General features: G+C 43.6%; 2 protein-coding genes and 1 non-coding gene across 8 annotated transcripts in view; 1 reads left to right on the top strand and 2 right to left on the bottom strand.

Moving 5' to 3' along the window:
• Nucleotides 1–4168, bottom strand: part of Slbpl (stem-loop binding protein like) — a 7633-nt gene extending 3465 nt beyond the window's left edge. For 2 of the 3 annotated variants that reach the window (NM_001270416.3, NM_001437345.1), the window contains exons 1-3: nt 3513–3714; nt 3298–3400; nt 71–172 (exon numbers count right to left, since the gene is read on the bottom strand). In NM_001270416.3, the coding sequence (NP_001257345.2) occupies nt 71–135 (65 nt within the window). In that variant the 5' untranslated portion in view covers nt 136–172; nt 3298–3400; nt 3513–3714. Of the gene's footprint in view, nt 1–70; nt 173–3297; nt 3401–3512; nt 3715–3913 lie in introns of those variants that run through there. The other variant, XM_087591996.1, reaches the window with a different exon arrangement.
• LOC120098428 (U6 spliceosomal RNA) lies at nt 848–954 on the bottom strand. The gene has a single exon (XR_015643211.1). It is a non-coding gene; the product is annotated as a U6 spliceosomal RNA (small nuclear RNA).
• The window catches only part of Cdc25c (cell division cycle 25C), a 21817-nt gene continuing 13197 nt past the window's right edge, over nt 3918–12537 (top strand). The window contains exons 1-7 of one of the 4 annotated variants that reach the window (XM_087592887.1): nt 3918–4096; nt 4185–4282; nt 4434–4659; nt 6121–6215; nt 7807–7852; nt 9929–9962; nt 10201–10290. In XM_087592887.1, the coding sequence (XP_087449013.1) occupies nt 4469–4659; nt 6121–6215; nt 7807–7852; nt 9929–9962; nt 10201–10290 (456 nt within the window). In that variant the 5' untranslated portion in view covers nt 3918–4096; nt 4185–4282; nt 4434–4468. Of the gene's footprint in view, nt 4097–4174; nt 4283–4433; nt 4660–6120; nt 6216–7806; nt 7853–9928; nt 9963–10200; nt 10291–12537 lie in introns of those variants that run through there. The other 3 variants (NM_001401323.1, XM_087592886.1, XM_087592885.1) reach the window with 3 other exon arrangements.

Raw genomic sequence — 12537 nt, 5'->3', positions numbered from 1 at the left:
GACTACGGCCGTCAAAGTGCAACGCCTCAGCTCACACTACCTCAGACCCCAGCCTTGCTTCCCAGCTTACCTGGCATGACAAGGCTCTGTGGTGACTCCCACACTTACCATCTCCATCCTAGAGGACAAAGACATTTCACACACCTTCTTTCTGGGGAAGCAGCTTCTGCAGCTAAAAGGGATATTAATAAAGCGACAGGCTGAAGATGCTAAATTTTCCAGTCATCGTAACTGCCAAAATCCTCAGAGTAGAGAAAGGTTATGGGTTTTTTTTTTCTTTATTAACTTGAGTATTTCTTATTTACATTTCGATTGTTTATTCCCTTTCCTGGTTTCCGGGCCAACATCCCCCTAATTACTTCCCCTCCCCTTCTCTATAGCTGTTCCCCTCCCCATCCACCCCCCATTACTGCCCTCCCCCTAACAATCACGTTCACTGGGGGTTCAGTCTTGGCAGGACCCAGGGCTTCCCCTTCCACTGGTGCTCTTACTAGGATATTCATTGCTACCTATGAGGTCAGAGTCCAGGGTCAGTCCATGTATAGTCTTTGGGTAGTGGCTTAGTCCTGGAAGCTCTGGTTGGTTGGCATTGTTATTCATATGGGGTCTCAAGGCCCTTCAAGCTCTTTCAGTCCTTTCTCTGATTCCTTCAATGGGGTCCTGTTCTCAGTTCAATGGTTTGCTGCTGGCATTCGCCTATGTATTTGCTATATTCTGACTGTGTCTCTCAGGAGAGATCTACATCCAGTAACTGTCGGCCTGCACTTTTTTGCTTCATCCATCTTGTCTAATTGGGTGGCTGTATATGTATGGGCCACATGTGGGGCAGGCTCTGAATGGGTGTTCCAAAATTATGGAATGCTTCACGAATTTGTGTGTCATCCTTGTGCAGGGGCCATGCTAATCTTCTCTGTATCATTCCAATTTTAGTATATGTGCTGCCGAAGTGAGCACAGGTTATGGGGTTTTGTTGGCTTTTTTTTTTTTTTTTTTGAGACAGAGTCTTCTCCATAGCCTTGATTGGTGGTTTGAAAGGAACTAGCCTCCAAATTGTAGTGATTTTACATCAGCCCCCCAAGCTCTTGGATTCCAGGAGTGAGCCAAGTCCAGGTTCTTCTCCTTTTCATATGTGTGCTGTGTAAGTCTGTTCACATGTATGGGTGCATGGGTGTGACCATGCATTAGATCAGGTGTCTTAATCTCTACCTTGTATATGGGCATAAGTTCTCTCACTTGATCCCAGAGCACAGTTAGGCTAGCCAACTTATTCCAGGTAGCCATTGTTTCTGCCTCCTGAAGGCTAAGATAACAGGCAGCCCATCATACTATCCAGCATTTATGTAGGTTCTAGGAATCCAAATCTGGTCCTTCTGCTTGCCTTTATCCACTGAGCCATTTCTCTACTCCCGAAGCCCACCTTTAAAGGTTGTATTTCTGGCTGTTTTCAAAAAGTGGTCTGCAAACTATTAGCATGAGCAGCACCTACAGCCTCAATCATTCCTGGGCCTCTATAGATCTATTAGCCGGCATTTTAAACAGTAAAGTTTTAAATTAAAACATTTCCTTTGTTTGTGAGGCAGGGTTTTGCTAGGTGGCCCAGGTGATATAGAATTTGTGATTCTCCTGCCTCAGCTGCACAAGGTTTTAGACTGCAAGCTCTCCCCACCAAGTTCCCACCACTTTCCTTGATACTGGGTCTTGCTATGTAGCTAAGACTGGTAATTATCCTTCCTTAGCCTCTGCAATGCTGAGATTATAAGTAGGCATTACCATACTCAGGTTAAACGTTTTTAGTTATGAAAAATTTCAAGGTTAGTGTGGTAACACATGCCTGCGATCCCAGATTTTAGGTGGTTAGGGCAGGAGAATCATGAGTTTGGGGCTAACCAGGGCTATATTACAAGACCCTGCCTCAACTCACCATGGAAGGAAGGAAGGAAAGAAGGAAGGATGTATGAAAGAGGGAAGGAGACTGGAGAGATGGCTGAATGGTTAAATGCACTGGTTGCTTTTCCCAAGGGCCTGGGATCAATTTCCAGCACTCACATACATAACAGCTCACAACTGCCTGTAGCTCCCACCCCCTCGCACGGACATTCATGCAGGTAAAACATGAATGCGTATGAAATACAAATAAAATATTAAAAAAGGAAAAAATTAAAATGTATTCTGAAGTAGAGTACAGGAAACTGGGTGGGTGTGGCATTACCCCTGTAATCCCAGACTTCAAGAGGCCAAGGGGGTTGGGGATTTAGCTCAGTGGTAGAGCGCTTGCCTAGGAAGCGCAAGGCCCTGGGTTCAGTCCCCAGCTTCGGGGAAGAAAGAAAAAAAAAAAAAAAAAAAAAAAGAAGAGGCCAAGGGATTTCAAGCTGAAGACAAGTTTAGGCTACATATCGAGACCATGTCTCAAAACACACAAGAAGCATATCTTTTTTTGGGGGGGGGTCTTTTTTTCGGAGCTGGGGACTGAACCCCAGGCCTTGCGCTTCCTAGGCAACGACTCTACCACTGAGCTAAATCCCCAACCAAGAAGCATATCATAATGCTTTGCTACTCATAATTACGGTCCTGGGACCAAAGACAGCATCAACGGAGAATTGCTTACAACTGTAGAATTTTAGGTCCAAACCCAGACCTACTGAATCAGAGTTCACATTTTTTTCAAGATCTCCAGCTGATTAGTATGTACATTAATTGAAAATTCGCACCCAACCACAGCCCCACACTCACAGCCAATTACTTCATCTATACTCACACCTACTCTCCAAAGTTTTGAAAAAAAATACCAACACTAAGAATTTCTTGGATTTGGGGGCTGAAAAGATTCAGTGGTTAAGAGCACAGACAGCTCTTGCAGAGAAATTGCCCATGGTGGGCAGCTCACAACTGGCAGTAACTCCAGCTCTAAGGGATTGCCTCTGGCCTTCTAACTGGCACAAATGTTCATACATCTAGACACATAATTAAAAATAAATCTTAAGGGCTGGAGAGATGGCTCAGTGGTTAAGAGATCTGACTGCTCTTCCAGAGTTCCTGAGTTCAAATCCCAGCAACCACATGGTGGCTCACAATCATCTGTAATGAGATCTGATGCCCTCTTCTAGTGTGTCTGAAGACAGCTACAGTGTGTTTATATATAATAAATAAATCTTTAAATAAACAATTCTTAAAATATTCTTGACTGGGAACTAACAGCTAAATGACAGTGCTTGTCTAGTGTGCTCTGGGTTCCATACCAATTACCACCACCACCACTACTAGTATACTCGCCGCCTTCTTCTTCAAGCAGGGTCTTACTCTAGCCCACGGCGATCTGGACTCACTGCGGGATGTCCTCAAACTCACGGCGACTCTTCGATTACAGTCTTCTAAGTGCTGGGATTATAGGCATGAAACCCTCCTGTCATAAAGAATACGTCAAAAAGGTTCCGTTCCTCTACTCTCTAAAAAGGAATTTCTATCCACTCCTCCCTCTTGGGAGGGACCAGTGACAGCTCAACATCAACGCACACCTGTCATGCCCCAACCACTGTCACACCGGTGGCAGGAGCTCCATTTCCAGCCGAAAGGTAACAAAACCCAAGAGAAAGAAGCAAGGAGAAGCGAACACTTGACTCCAAAACAGTTCCTCAAGATTGGCAATATTAAGGGGACTCAATTTAAATCTCCCGGGGTTGCTGGGGCGGAGACAATTGAGTGCAGGAAAAATGTAGTGATTGGCCAGAGGGAGAGCCAATGTGCACCGCAGGCTCTCTCCGTGGCGGAGCCAACTAGGTACAAGCCTAGCGATTGGTCAGGGGGAGGGGTCTGCTTCTGATGCGATGATTGGCTGACGCTGCTAACAGGAGGGCGATGATAGGTTATTGTGAGAGCGGAAGGTTTGAATGGTCAGGCCTATGGCTGTTGGTTTTACCTTCAGGCCATTTCCGGAGAGGAGCAGCAAAGCTGAACCTCAGGCTACGTGGATGCAGTTTTAACCCGAACAGCCGCGTCTGTTCCTCAGATTCCTTGTCATTCGGTGGAGTCTTCGCTTCCATCCAGTCCTGCAGGATTTTTTTTTTCTCACACAAAATTCAAGTCGGCCTTTAAACTTAAGGTAAAGCCGAGAGCTGTGTCAGTCCGGGAATCTCGGATACTGCAGGGTTCATTCGGGACCGGAAGTCCGAATAGCCTTGTTTTGTTAGATCCGTTTCTTCTGGTCAAGAACGTGAAGGTGGGTGGTCCGGATCAAGCCAGTCTTCTCTGCATTCCACCTTTGAAGTCCTGAGCTTGCCGGAAGTCTGTAAGTTTTCGCCCTGAGCAACTGCAATGTAATATAATATTCCAGGAGATTATACTTCATCCTACGGGGATGCTCCTCCACCCATGCTCAGCCGGGCACTGAAAAGGGTGGAGAGAGGAAGTGTTAACTATCTGGAGTGTTCTTCTCCTAGATAGCTCCACCTCGCTCGGTGAAGACGCTGAGGTCATGTCTACAGTACCTTTCCCAGCTGCAAGTGAAGAGGGGAGTTATGTCTCAGCACCCAGTTTTAGGTTCAAACAAAGGAAGATGTTACACCTACTTTTGGAGAGACACGCTTCTTTTACCGTTGGTTCAGATTTCCCCGAATCTCCGGGTGACAAACTCCATGACTCGGCAAACCTAAGCCTTCTGTCCGGGTAAATTAATTTTTAAAGAAGATTTACTGTTAATTTAGGGGTGTGTGTGTGTGTAGTCAGCATATGGGAACATGTTTGTGCTTGTAGGTGCCCTCAGAGGTCAGAGACATATCCCCGAAGTTACAGGTGGTTGTGAGTGGGGGAAGAACATCATGATCTTAATCACTGAACCATCTCTTCAGTGTGTAAATTAATTTCTATTTTTACACCTTATCTTTGATTTTATGAACAAGTTTGTTTGCTGAATTATCCTGTTTCAAGGCTCAGGGTCTGAGTCTCAACTATGATCTGGATGAACTATATGACTCTGAGTCTTGGGTTTCCTTTCTATGTAACAGACAACCAAAAAATTCTCTTTCTAAATGGGGCTTGGTTTGTGATCTCACCATTCTGCAGGCTGAGAAAGGGATAATCAGTAGGTTGGAGGCCAGCCTGGGCTACTAGTAGTGAATTCCAGGACAACTAGTGGGCTGTATATAGCGTGACACCCTATTGCAAACAAACAAATAACAAGAAGAAAAAAAATTAATTATCTTTCTTATCAGGAATAATCTTTCCCTGTAATGTGGGACTCGATGTGCTGTGTAGAAAAATTTTAAAAGCTCTATTAGTGTGTTGTAGGAGTTGTCACTTAAATTGTATCAGTGTTAGTATCATACTTTAAATTCTGGTCATGCTGTCTTTACACCTCATTAGCAAACAAGTATTTGAGTAGAAATTCCAGGGAGGAATTTGAGTTTATGTGTTCAGGGTGAACAGGCTAGACAATCGGGGGTAAGATTCTATTCGGCCAGGTAAGATGGCTGGCTCAGCATAAAGGCACCATCACCAAGCCTGATGGCCTGAGCTAGGGCCCCTGTCTATTGCAAGCAGTCTTCTAACCTTCACACACAAGTCCGTGTACATACAATAAATAAAATGTGGTAAAAATTCTTAAAAGTGATCCTTTTAGATTCTCATTAAATAAATCCTATCTCAGTATATTAGTGAAAAGGAAGCGAGGTTCACACTACTGAAATAGAGAAAAAGTGTGTGTGTGTGTTGGGGGGGGGTTTCTTCTCAATCCAGTCTGAGCTGATCTGTTTGGATACTGTTTAATTTTTTTGTGATAGTAATTGAGAGAGATTCAGATAAAGGCATGGTCTCTCTCTCTCTCTTTTTTTTTAAAGATTTATTTATTTATTTTATATGAATACAACTGCTAGGATTACAGGTATGTGGCACCACACCAGCTAGGAATTGTATTACTTACTGAGCCCGTCTTCAGACACACCAGAAGAGGGCATCAGATCTCATCACATATGAGTTGTGAGCCACCTTGTGGTTGCTGGGATTTGAACTCAGGACCTCTGGAAGAGCAGTCAATGCTCTTAACCACTGAGCCATCTCTCCAGCTGGTTTCTACCTTTTAAGGATAGTATACCCTAATGGGAATCTTGATATATTCTTATGTCTCAACAGAGGAACCCCAAAATGTTGCCTTGACCTTTCGAGTCTTAGCAATGGAGAGGTGTCTGCTTCTCACCTTTCTACTTCTGCTGACATTGAGGAAAACGGTAGGGGTATAGTCTTTAAAAAAAAAAAAAACCTAGCTTTTAACCTAAAAGTTATATTTATTAATTTCTTCTGTGTATGAATGTTTTGCACGCACATGTGTATGTGCCCTACATGTGTGCCTGGTGCTTGCAGAGGCCAGAAGAACTAGGTCTTCTGGAACAGGAGTCACAGACTGTTGTGAGCTCCACAGGATGCCGGGAAATGAGCAGCAGGCACCGTGTGGATGCCGGGCCCTTTAAGAGCAGCAAGTGCATGCACCTAACTGGGCATCTCTTGGGCTGCAGAGATGGCTCAACCTTTAAGGCTAAAGTTACAACTTAAGGAAAAATAACTTTTCAGAGAAAGAATATGGTGCCACGCTAGAAATGGAAGATGGAGAACGTGAACAATACTATATAGTATGTTCGCTTATGTAGATCCAGCCCTTGGCAGGCTGAGGCCAGCCAGGGCCACTGTGTACTAAAACCCTGAGAGAACACTGCCTAAAACTAGGAATTTTGAGGTAAGAATTTTTTTTAGTTAAATGATGACTGGAAGGAGAAAATATCAGTAATAGAAGAAGAAGGAATATGTTTTGTTGACTGAGTAATGTTGGGAATGAAAGTAAAGTTTTTATCGTTTATCATTATCATTATTGTTGTATCCCAATTTAATTAATCTCAGTAGAAGCAAAGAAACTGGCATAAAAATACAAGGCCCTACCTTCAATCCTTAGTACCTTCCACATATAAAAGAAAAAGAAATTACTTGTGTATGTATGCACATGTGTGTGTGTGTTGTCAACACTAACTCTTGTCTTTTTTCCCCTTTGTCTAAAACAAAAGGCTTTGCTAGTAAACCATTCTACCATTTACTCTTAATTTCTGATTTCCTAGGTAACCATTTTCTTTTCTGTTTGTTTTCTTGGGGAGGGGAGAAGTTGGAGGCCTGAGACAGTGTCTTGTGTAGCTTTAAACTCACTGTGTAGCCTTTGAACTTCTGATCTACCTAATTTTACCTTGATGGGCTGGAATTTTGGGCATATTTGTGCCACCATGACTGGCTTTAAAAAAAAAATAAGACTTATTTATTCTTACATGTATAGTGACTGCATGTATGCTTAATGTATACTTGGGGCCTGAAGAAGCTAGAAGGGATCAGATTCCCTGGGACCTAGAGTTAAAAATGGTTGGGCAGCACCAGTGGGTGCTGGAAACCAAATCTGGGTCCTCTGAGTCATCTCTCTGGCTCAGTTAATGTTTTAAAAAAAAATTATTTATTAGCTGGGCGGTGGTGGTGTACGCCTTTAATCCCAGCACTCTAGATGCAGAGATAGGGAGATCTCTATGAACTCAAGGCCATCCTGGTTTACGAAGCAGGATACCCAGAGCTGCACAGAGAAACTGTGTTTTGAAAAATCAAACAAACAACAAAAATATTTATTACTAGTGTGTAGTCAGGTAACAAACTATGGGAAACCGATGTGTGCCTCCGTGTTTTTTTTACAGAGGTAAGGATTGAAGCCAGGGCTTTGTGCATGCTGGGCAAACACTACCAAGTAAGCTATGATTCTTGTATCCCCAGCCTATGAGTCTTCATATCTGATTGCAGGTTCCTTGGACTCCTCAGGACCTCAGGATATTCACTTAACTGGCAAGTAAGTTCTGCTGCTAAATGGTCTGCATGCTGTAGCCTTTCTGTATGGATCACAGGGGTGTTACCCTATGTGGGCTCTGCACACTATAAAGGACTTTGTGGGGCTGGAGAGATGGCTCACTGGTTAAGAGCACTGACTGCTCTTCTAAAGGACCTGAGTTCAATTCCCAGCAACCACATGGTGGCTCACAACCATCTGTAATAGGATCCCATGCCTTCTTTTGGTGTGTCCAAAGACAGTGACAGTGTACTCACATACATGGAATAAATAAAATCTTTAAAAAAAGAAAAAGAAAGTTTGGCGGGGGGGGGGGGGGTTTCCCCAATATTAAAAAAAAGAACTTTGGATAATAGTGAACTTGGAGGGCTCCATTCTCACTTGACAACTTTTAAGTTTTCCAGTTCTAAATAGTATTGTGAAATCCAGGCTATTTTAAACCAGCATTCCTGGAAATACCTTGCTTTTACATGAAGGAAATGGTGCCCTGCACTCACGTTAGGGCTTCTCTTTGCACGTGAGAAGTGCTGTATTTTAGTGGCTAAGGATATGGGTAGGAAATGAGTCTGTCTGGGTTTTGGTGGCTTACTACTTTTTTTTTTTTTTTTTTTTTTTTTTTTTTTTTTTTTGGTTCTTTTTTTTCGGAGCTGGGGACCGAACCCAGGGCCTTGCGCTTCCTAGGTAAGCGCTCTACCACTGAGCTAAATCCCCAGCCCCTGGCTTACTACTTCTTAATGGGACCCACAGGTTTTTGTTGTTGTTGTTGTTTTGTTTTTTAAGATTTATTATTTATTTATTATAAGTACACTGTTGCTGTCTTCAGACACACCAGAAGAGGGCATTGGATCCCATTATAGATGGTTGTGAGCCACCATGTGGTTGCTGGGAATTGAACTGAGGACCTTTGGAAGAGCAGTCAGTGCTCTTAACCACTGAGCCATCTCTCCAGCTCAGACCCCCAGTTTCTTTTTTTTTTTTTTTTCTTTTTCTTTTTTTTCAGAGCTGGGGACCGAACCCAGGGCCTTGCGCTTGCTAGGCAAACGCTCTACCACTGAGCTAAATCCCCAACCCCAGACCCCCAGTTTCTTAATTCATTGGCTTGCACTTTCTTTATTCATATGAGGTGACAAAAGCACTTATTAAGGACAGCTATTGCGGGTTGGGATTTAGCTCAGTGGTAGAGCGCTTGCCTAGTAAGCGCAAGGACCTGGGTTCGGTCCCCAGCTCCGAAAAAAAGAAAAGGAAAAAAAAAAAAGAACAGCTATTGCAAAGACTAAGTAAAAATGAGAGGTGGACTACGTGGGACGTTGTCTCAAACAAAACAAAACACCACCTAAACCAGAAATAAAAACATAGCCAACAAGAACCAGGTAATATGGTTTACATCTGTAATCCCAGGACTCAGGTGGGAGAGGCATGAGAATCAGAAAGTCAAGGCCAGCCTTAGCTACATAAAAAGCCTGAGGCCAGCCTGGGCTGTGTGAGACCCTACCTTAATGCCATCTCCCACCTCCATCCCCACCCCAAAAAAAGAAGGAAATAAAACAAAACATTTATCTTGCACATACTAGACATTTTATGTTTGTTGTTAAAGCTATCGTGAAGTCTCTTCTGGAGATCTTAAAGTAGTTAGCCAGGGGGTATGCATAGAGTAAAAACTGATTTGAATCCAACTCTTTCAAAATGTGAGTAGCCTGTTTTGTACAGACTAAATAAAAATTTGGGAGGGAAGAAGAAATTAAAAAATAAAAAATGTAAGCCAAGAGTGGGAGGCGCCCTTTGGCGAATGTTCACCTAGCTTGTACAAGGCTCTAGGTTCCATCCCTAGCACTTAAACTGGAACAAAAGATGTAAGACAAACTCCCCTTTGGTGCATGTTTATCTTGTAGAGTTAGGCTGGTGAACTGAGAGCCTTTCCCCCAGGACACCACTAAGTCTTAGATATCCCAAATATTGTTGGAAGACACATAGAATCATAAAGACTAGGGCCCCTTAAACAGAAGGAACTGGGGAGCCCCCAGCCACTGAAGAACCAAGGTGTATGTGGTGATTAGCTGACTAGTGCTTGTTTTTGTTCAGGGATTTTCACCAGGACCTTATGAAAGGCATCCCAGTAAGTAGACTTCCTTCCCTCCCTCCCTTTCTTCCTTTTTGCCTTTCTTTTAAGAGAGAGCCTCACTGTGTTTGGCTAGCTGGGCTAGAACGACTGTTGAGCACTGAGACTAGAAGCATGTGTCACCAAGTCTAGATTTTCCTCTTGACTTTGGTTTGTCTCGGGTGGGAGGGAGGCAGAGCCCAGCTGGCCTTGTGGCTGTGGCTGCTGGGTGCTTCCTGTAGACAATGTCTTCTAGGCACAGCTTCTCTGTAGTACTCCAAATGCTTTGGATCATGGCCACAGAAGGAAGGATGCAAAGTGTAGCACATCTGCAAATAAAGAAAATGTGAGTATTGCTTCCTGAAATGCGAACTGTCAGTTATGTTGTTTATCGGCTTAGATCTCACTCACTTTACTGTTGTGTACATAACTGTTGGGAAGTCTTCATCGTGCTGTGCATGAGTGCAGGCTCCTGTGAGGGCTGCTGGGAACCAGTCCTCGCCTTTGCTCCTGGGTCCAGGGGTGGAATCAAGGTCATTAGGTCTCTTTCCCACCAAGCACTGTCTCCCACTGACCATCTTGCTAGCCCTAAATCACTTTGCTTTGTGAGAATATACCTAACATAATATGTTTGCAAATTCTTTGGGGGGTTTTGTGCTTTTATTGCTAAGTATTGAGTATAGTCCTCATTCAAGCAGCCCTCTGACGTCACTAAGCTGTACTCCTGCCTCTGTACTTTTTTGTTTCTTTGTCTTGTATTCCTGAGGATGGAGCACTGTATAGCCCTAGGGCATGCCAGGCAAGCACTCTGTAGCTCACTTTTTGTGCATGTTTTTAAGACAGAGTCCATGGGGCTGGAGAGGTGGCTCAGTGGTTAAGAGCATTAACTGCTCTTCTCAAAAACCTGGGTTCAATTCCCAGCACCCACATGGCAGCTCAAAACTGTCTTTAACTCACAACCTCACATAGACATACATACAGGCAAAACACCAATTTACATTAAATAACAAACAAACAGGGCCCAGTTACCCAGGCTTCCCAAGTGACTGGTGTTATAGGCCTTCACTCGCAGGCAAAGCTAAACTTTGGGATTGCATGGACAGCTTCAGCAAACACTGTCACTGGACTGGCTGTATGTCTGGCCTCCTTTCACTTTTTATTTTGAGACAGAATGTGAATTAAGTTGTGACCTGAACTTGAGGCCCTGCCTCAGCCTCTTAGGTGGGAGTACAGATATGCACTAGCAGGCCCATATTACTTTGTCTGATCTCTCCTTGGTCTAACTCTTTTGACACTAATGGTCCTTTTAATATCAGCTTTACACCATCCCTTACACCATCCCGACCGAGGTGAAAGTGCCCTTTGCTGAGCTGCCCCTCACTACGGTGATTCTTTAATTCGTCACCTAAGCTGCTTGTCTCGCCATCTTCTGTCTTCCCATCCTTCCCCTAGATTGGTGTGCGTGCTGTAGCTGCTTTCTTTTTTTCTTCCAGATTCATGTATTTTTATTTTGTATGTATGAGTGTTTTGCCTGTGTGTGTTTCTGTGCACCACATTAGTTCGGTGCCCACAGAGCTGGAAGGGGTCACTGGATTTTCTGGAACTGTTGTTGCAGGTGCTTGCTGGCCGCCATGTGGGTGCTGGAAATTGAACCTGGATCGTCTCTAAAAATAACATGTGCTCTTAACCACTGAACCATATTTAGCCCCCAATATTATTTATTTATTTATTTATTATATATAAGTACACTGTAGCTGTCTTCAGATACACCAGAAGAGGGCATCGGATCTCTTTACAGATGGTTGTGAGCCACCATGTGGTTGCTGGGAATTGAACTCATGACCTCTGAAAGAGCAGTCGGGTGCTCTTAACTGCTGAGCCATCTCTCCAGCCCCATATTCTTTTCTTATACTAGAGAAGGTATGCCTGTTTTTAGCTGTTTATAATCAACTGCCTCTTAATTTTTTTTTAACTGCATTTATTTATTGTGTGCGTCTGTCTCTGTGTCTCTGTGTATATTTGTGTGCTCATGTGCCCATAGAGGTCAAAGGACAACCGACCTCTTTGAGTCTGTTCGTTCCTTCTGTTCCTTCTACCACTTCAGTTCCAGGGATCGAATACAAACTGTCAGGCTTCGTGTCACGTGCCTTTGTCAGCTCAATCATCTTCCTATCCCTATTATTGCTGTATTAATCTCCCCGTTAGTCACTCTTTAAAATGTCACAATCCCGGGGTTCAGTGGTTAAAAGCACTTATGCTTTTCCAGAGGACTCGCATAAGTCTAGCTCCAGAGGGTCTAGTGTCCTCTGGCCTCTGCAGGGACCAGGGGCACACATGGTACATACGTATATGTGAACAAAACGCTCATATACATAAAGTAAACAAACTTTAAAAACACTCAATATCTACAGATAAGGTTGCAGACCCCTTCCCATGCACACTTTCTTCCATCCCTGTCCATTGCTTATGATGATAGAATTCGTGTCCTCCAAAGCAAATCTGCGTCAGACATCAAATCCACAGCGTTATTGATACAGATACGATTTAATGATTACGTTTATGTGTTTCATGAGAGTTACTCATGGTTTGATCA

Source organism: Rattus norvegicus, chromosome 18 (assembly GCF_021556685.1).
Source record: "Rattus norvegicus strain SHRSP/BbbUtx chromosome 18, alternate assembly SHRSP_T2T, whole genome shotgun sequence".
Lineage (NCBI taxonomy): Eukaryota > Metazoa > Chordata > Mammalia > Rodentia > Muridae > Rattus > Rattus norvegicus.
The sequence above is the reverse complement of the archived record's forward strand: the minus strand, read 5'-3'. Positions and strand labels throughout refer to the sequence as shown.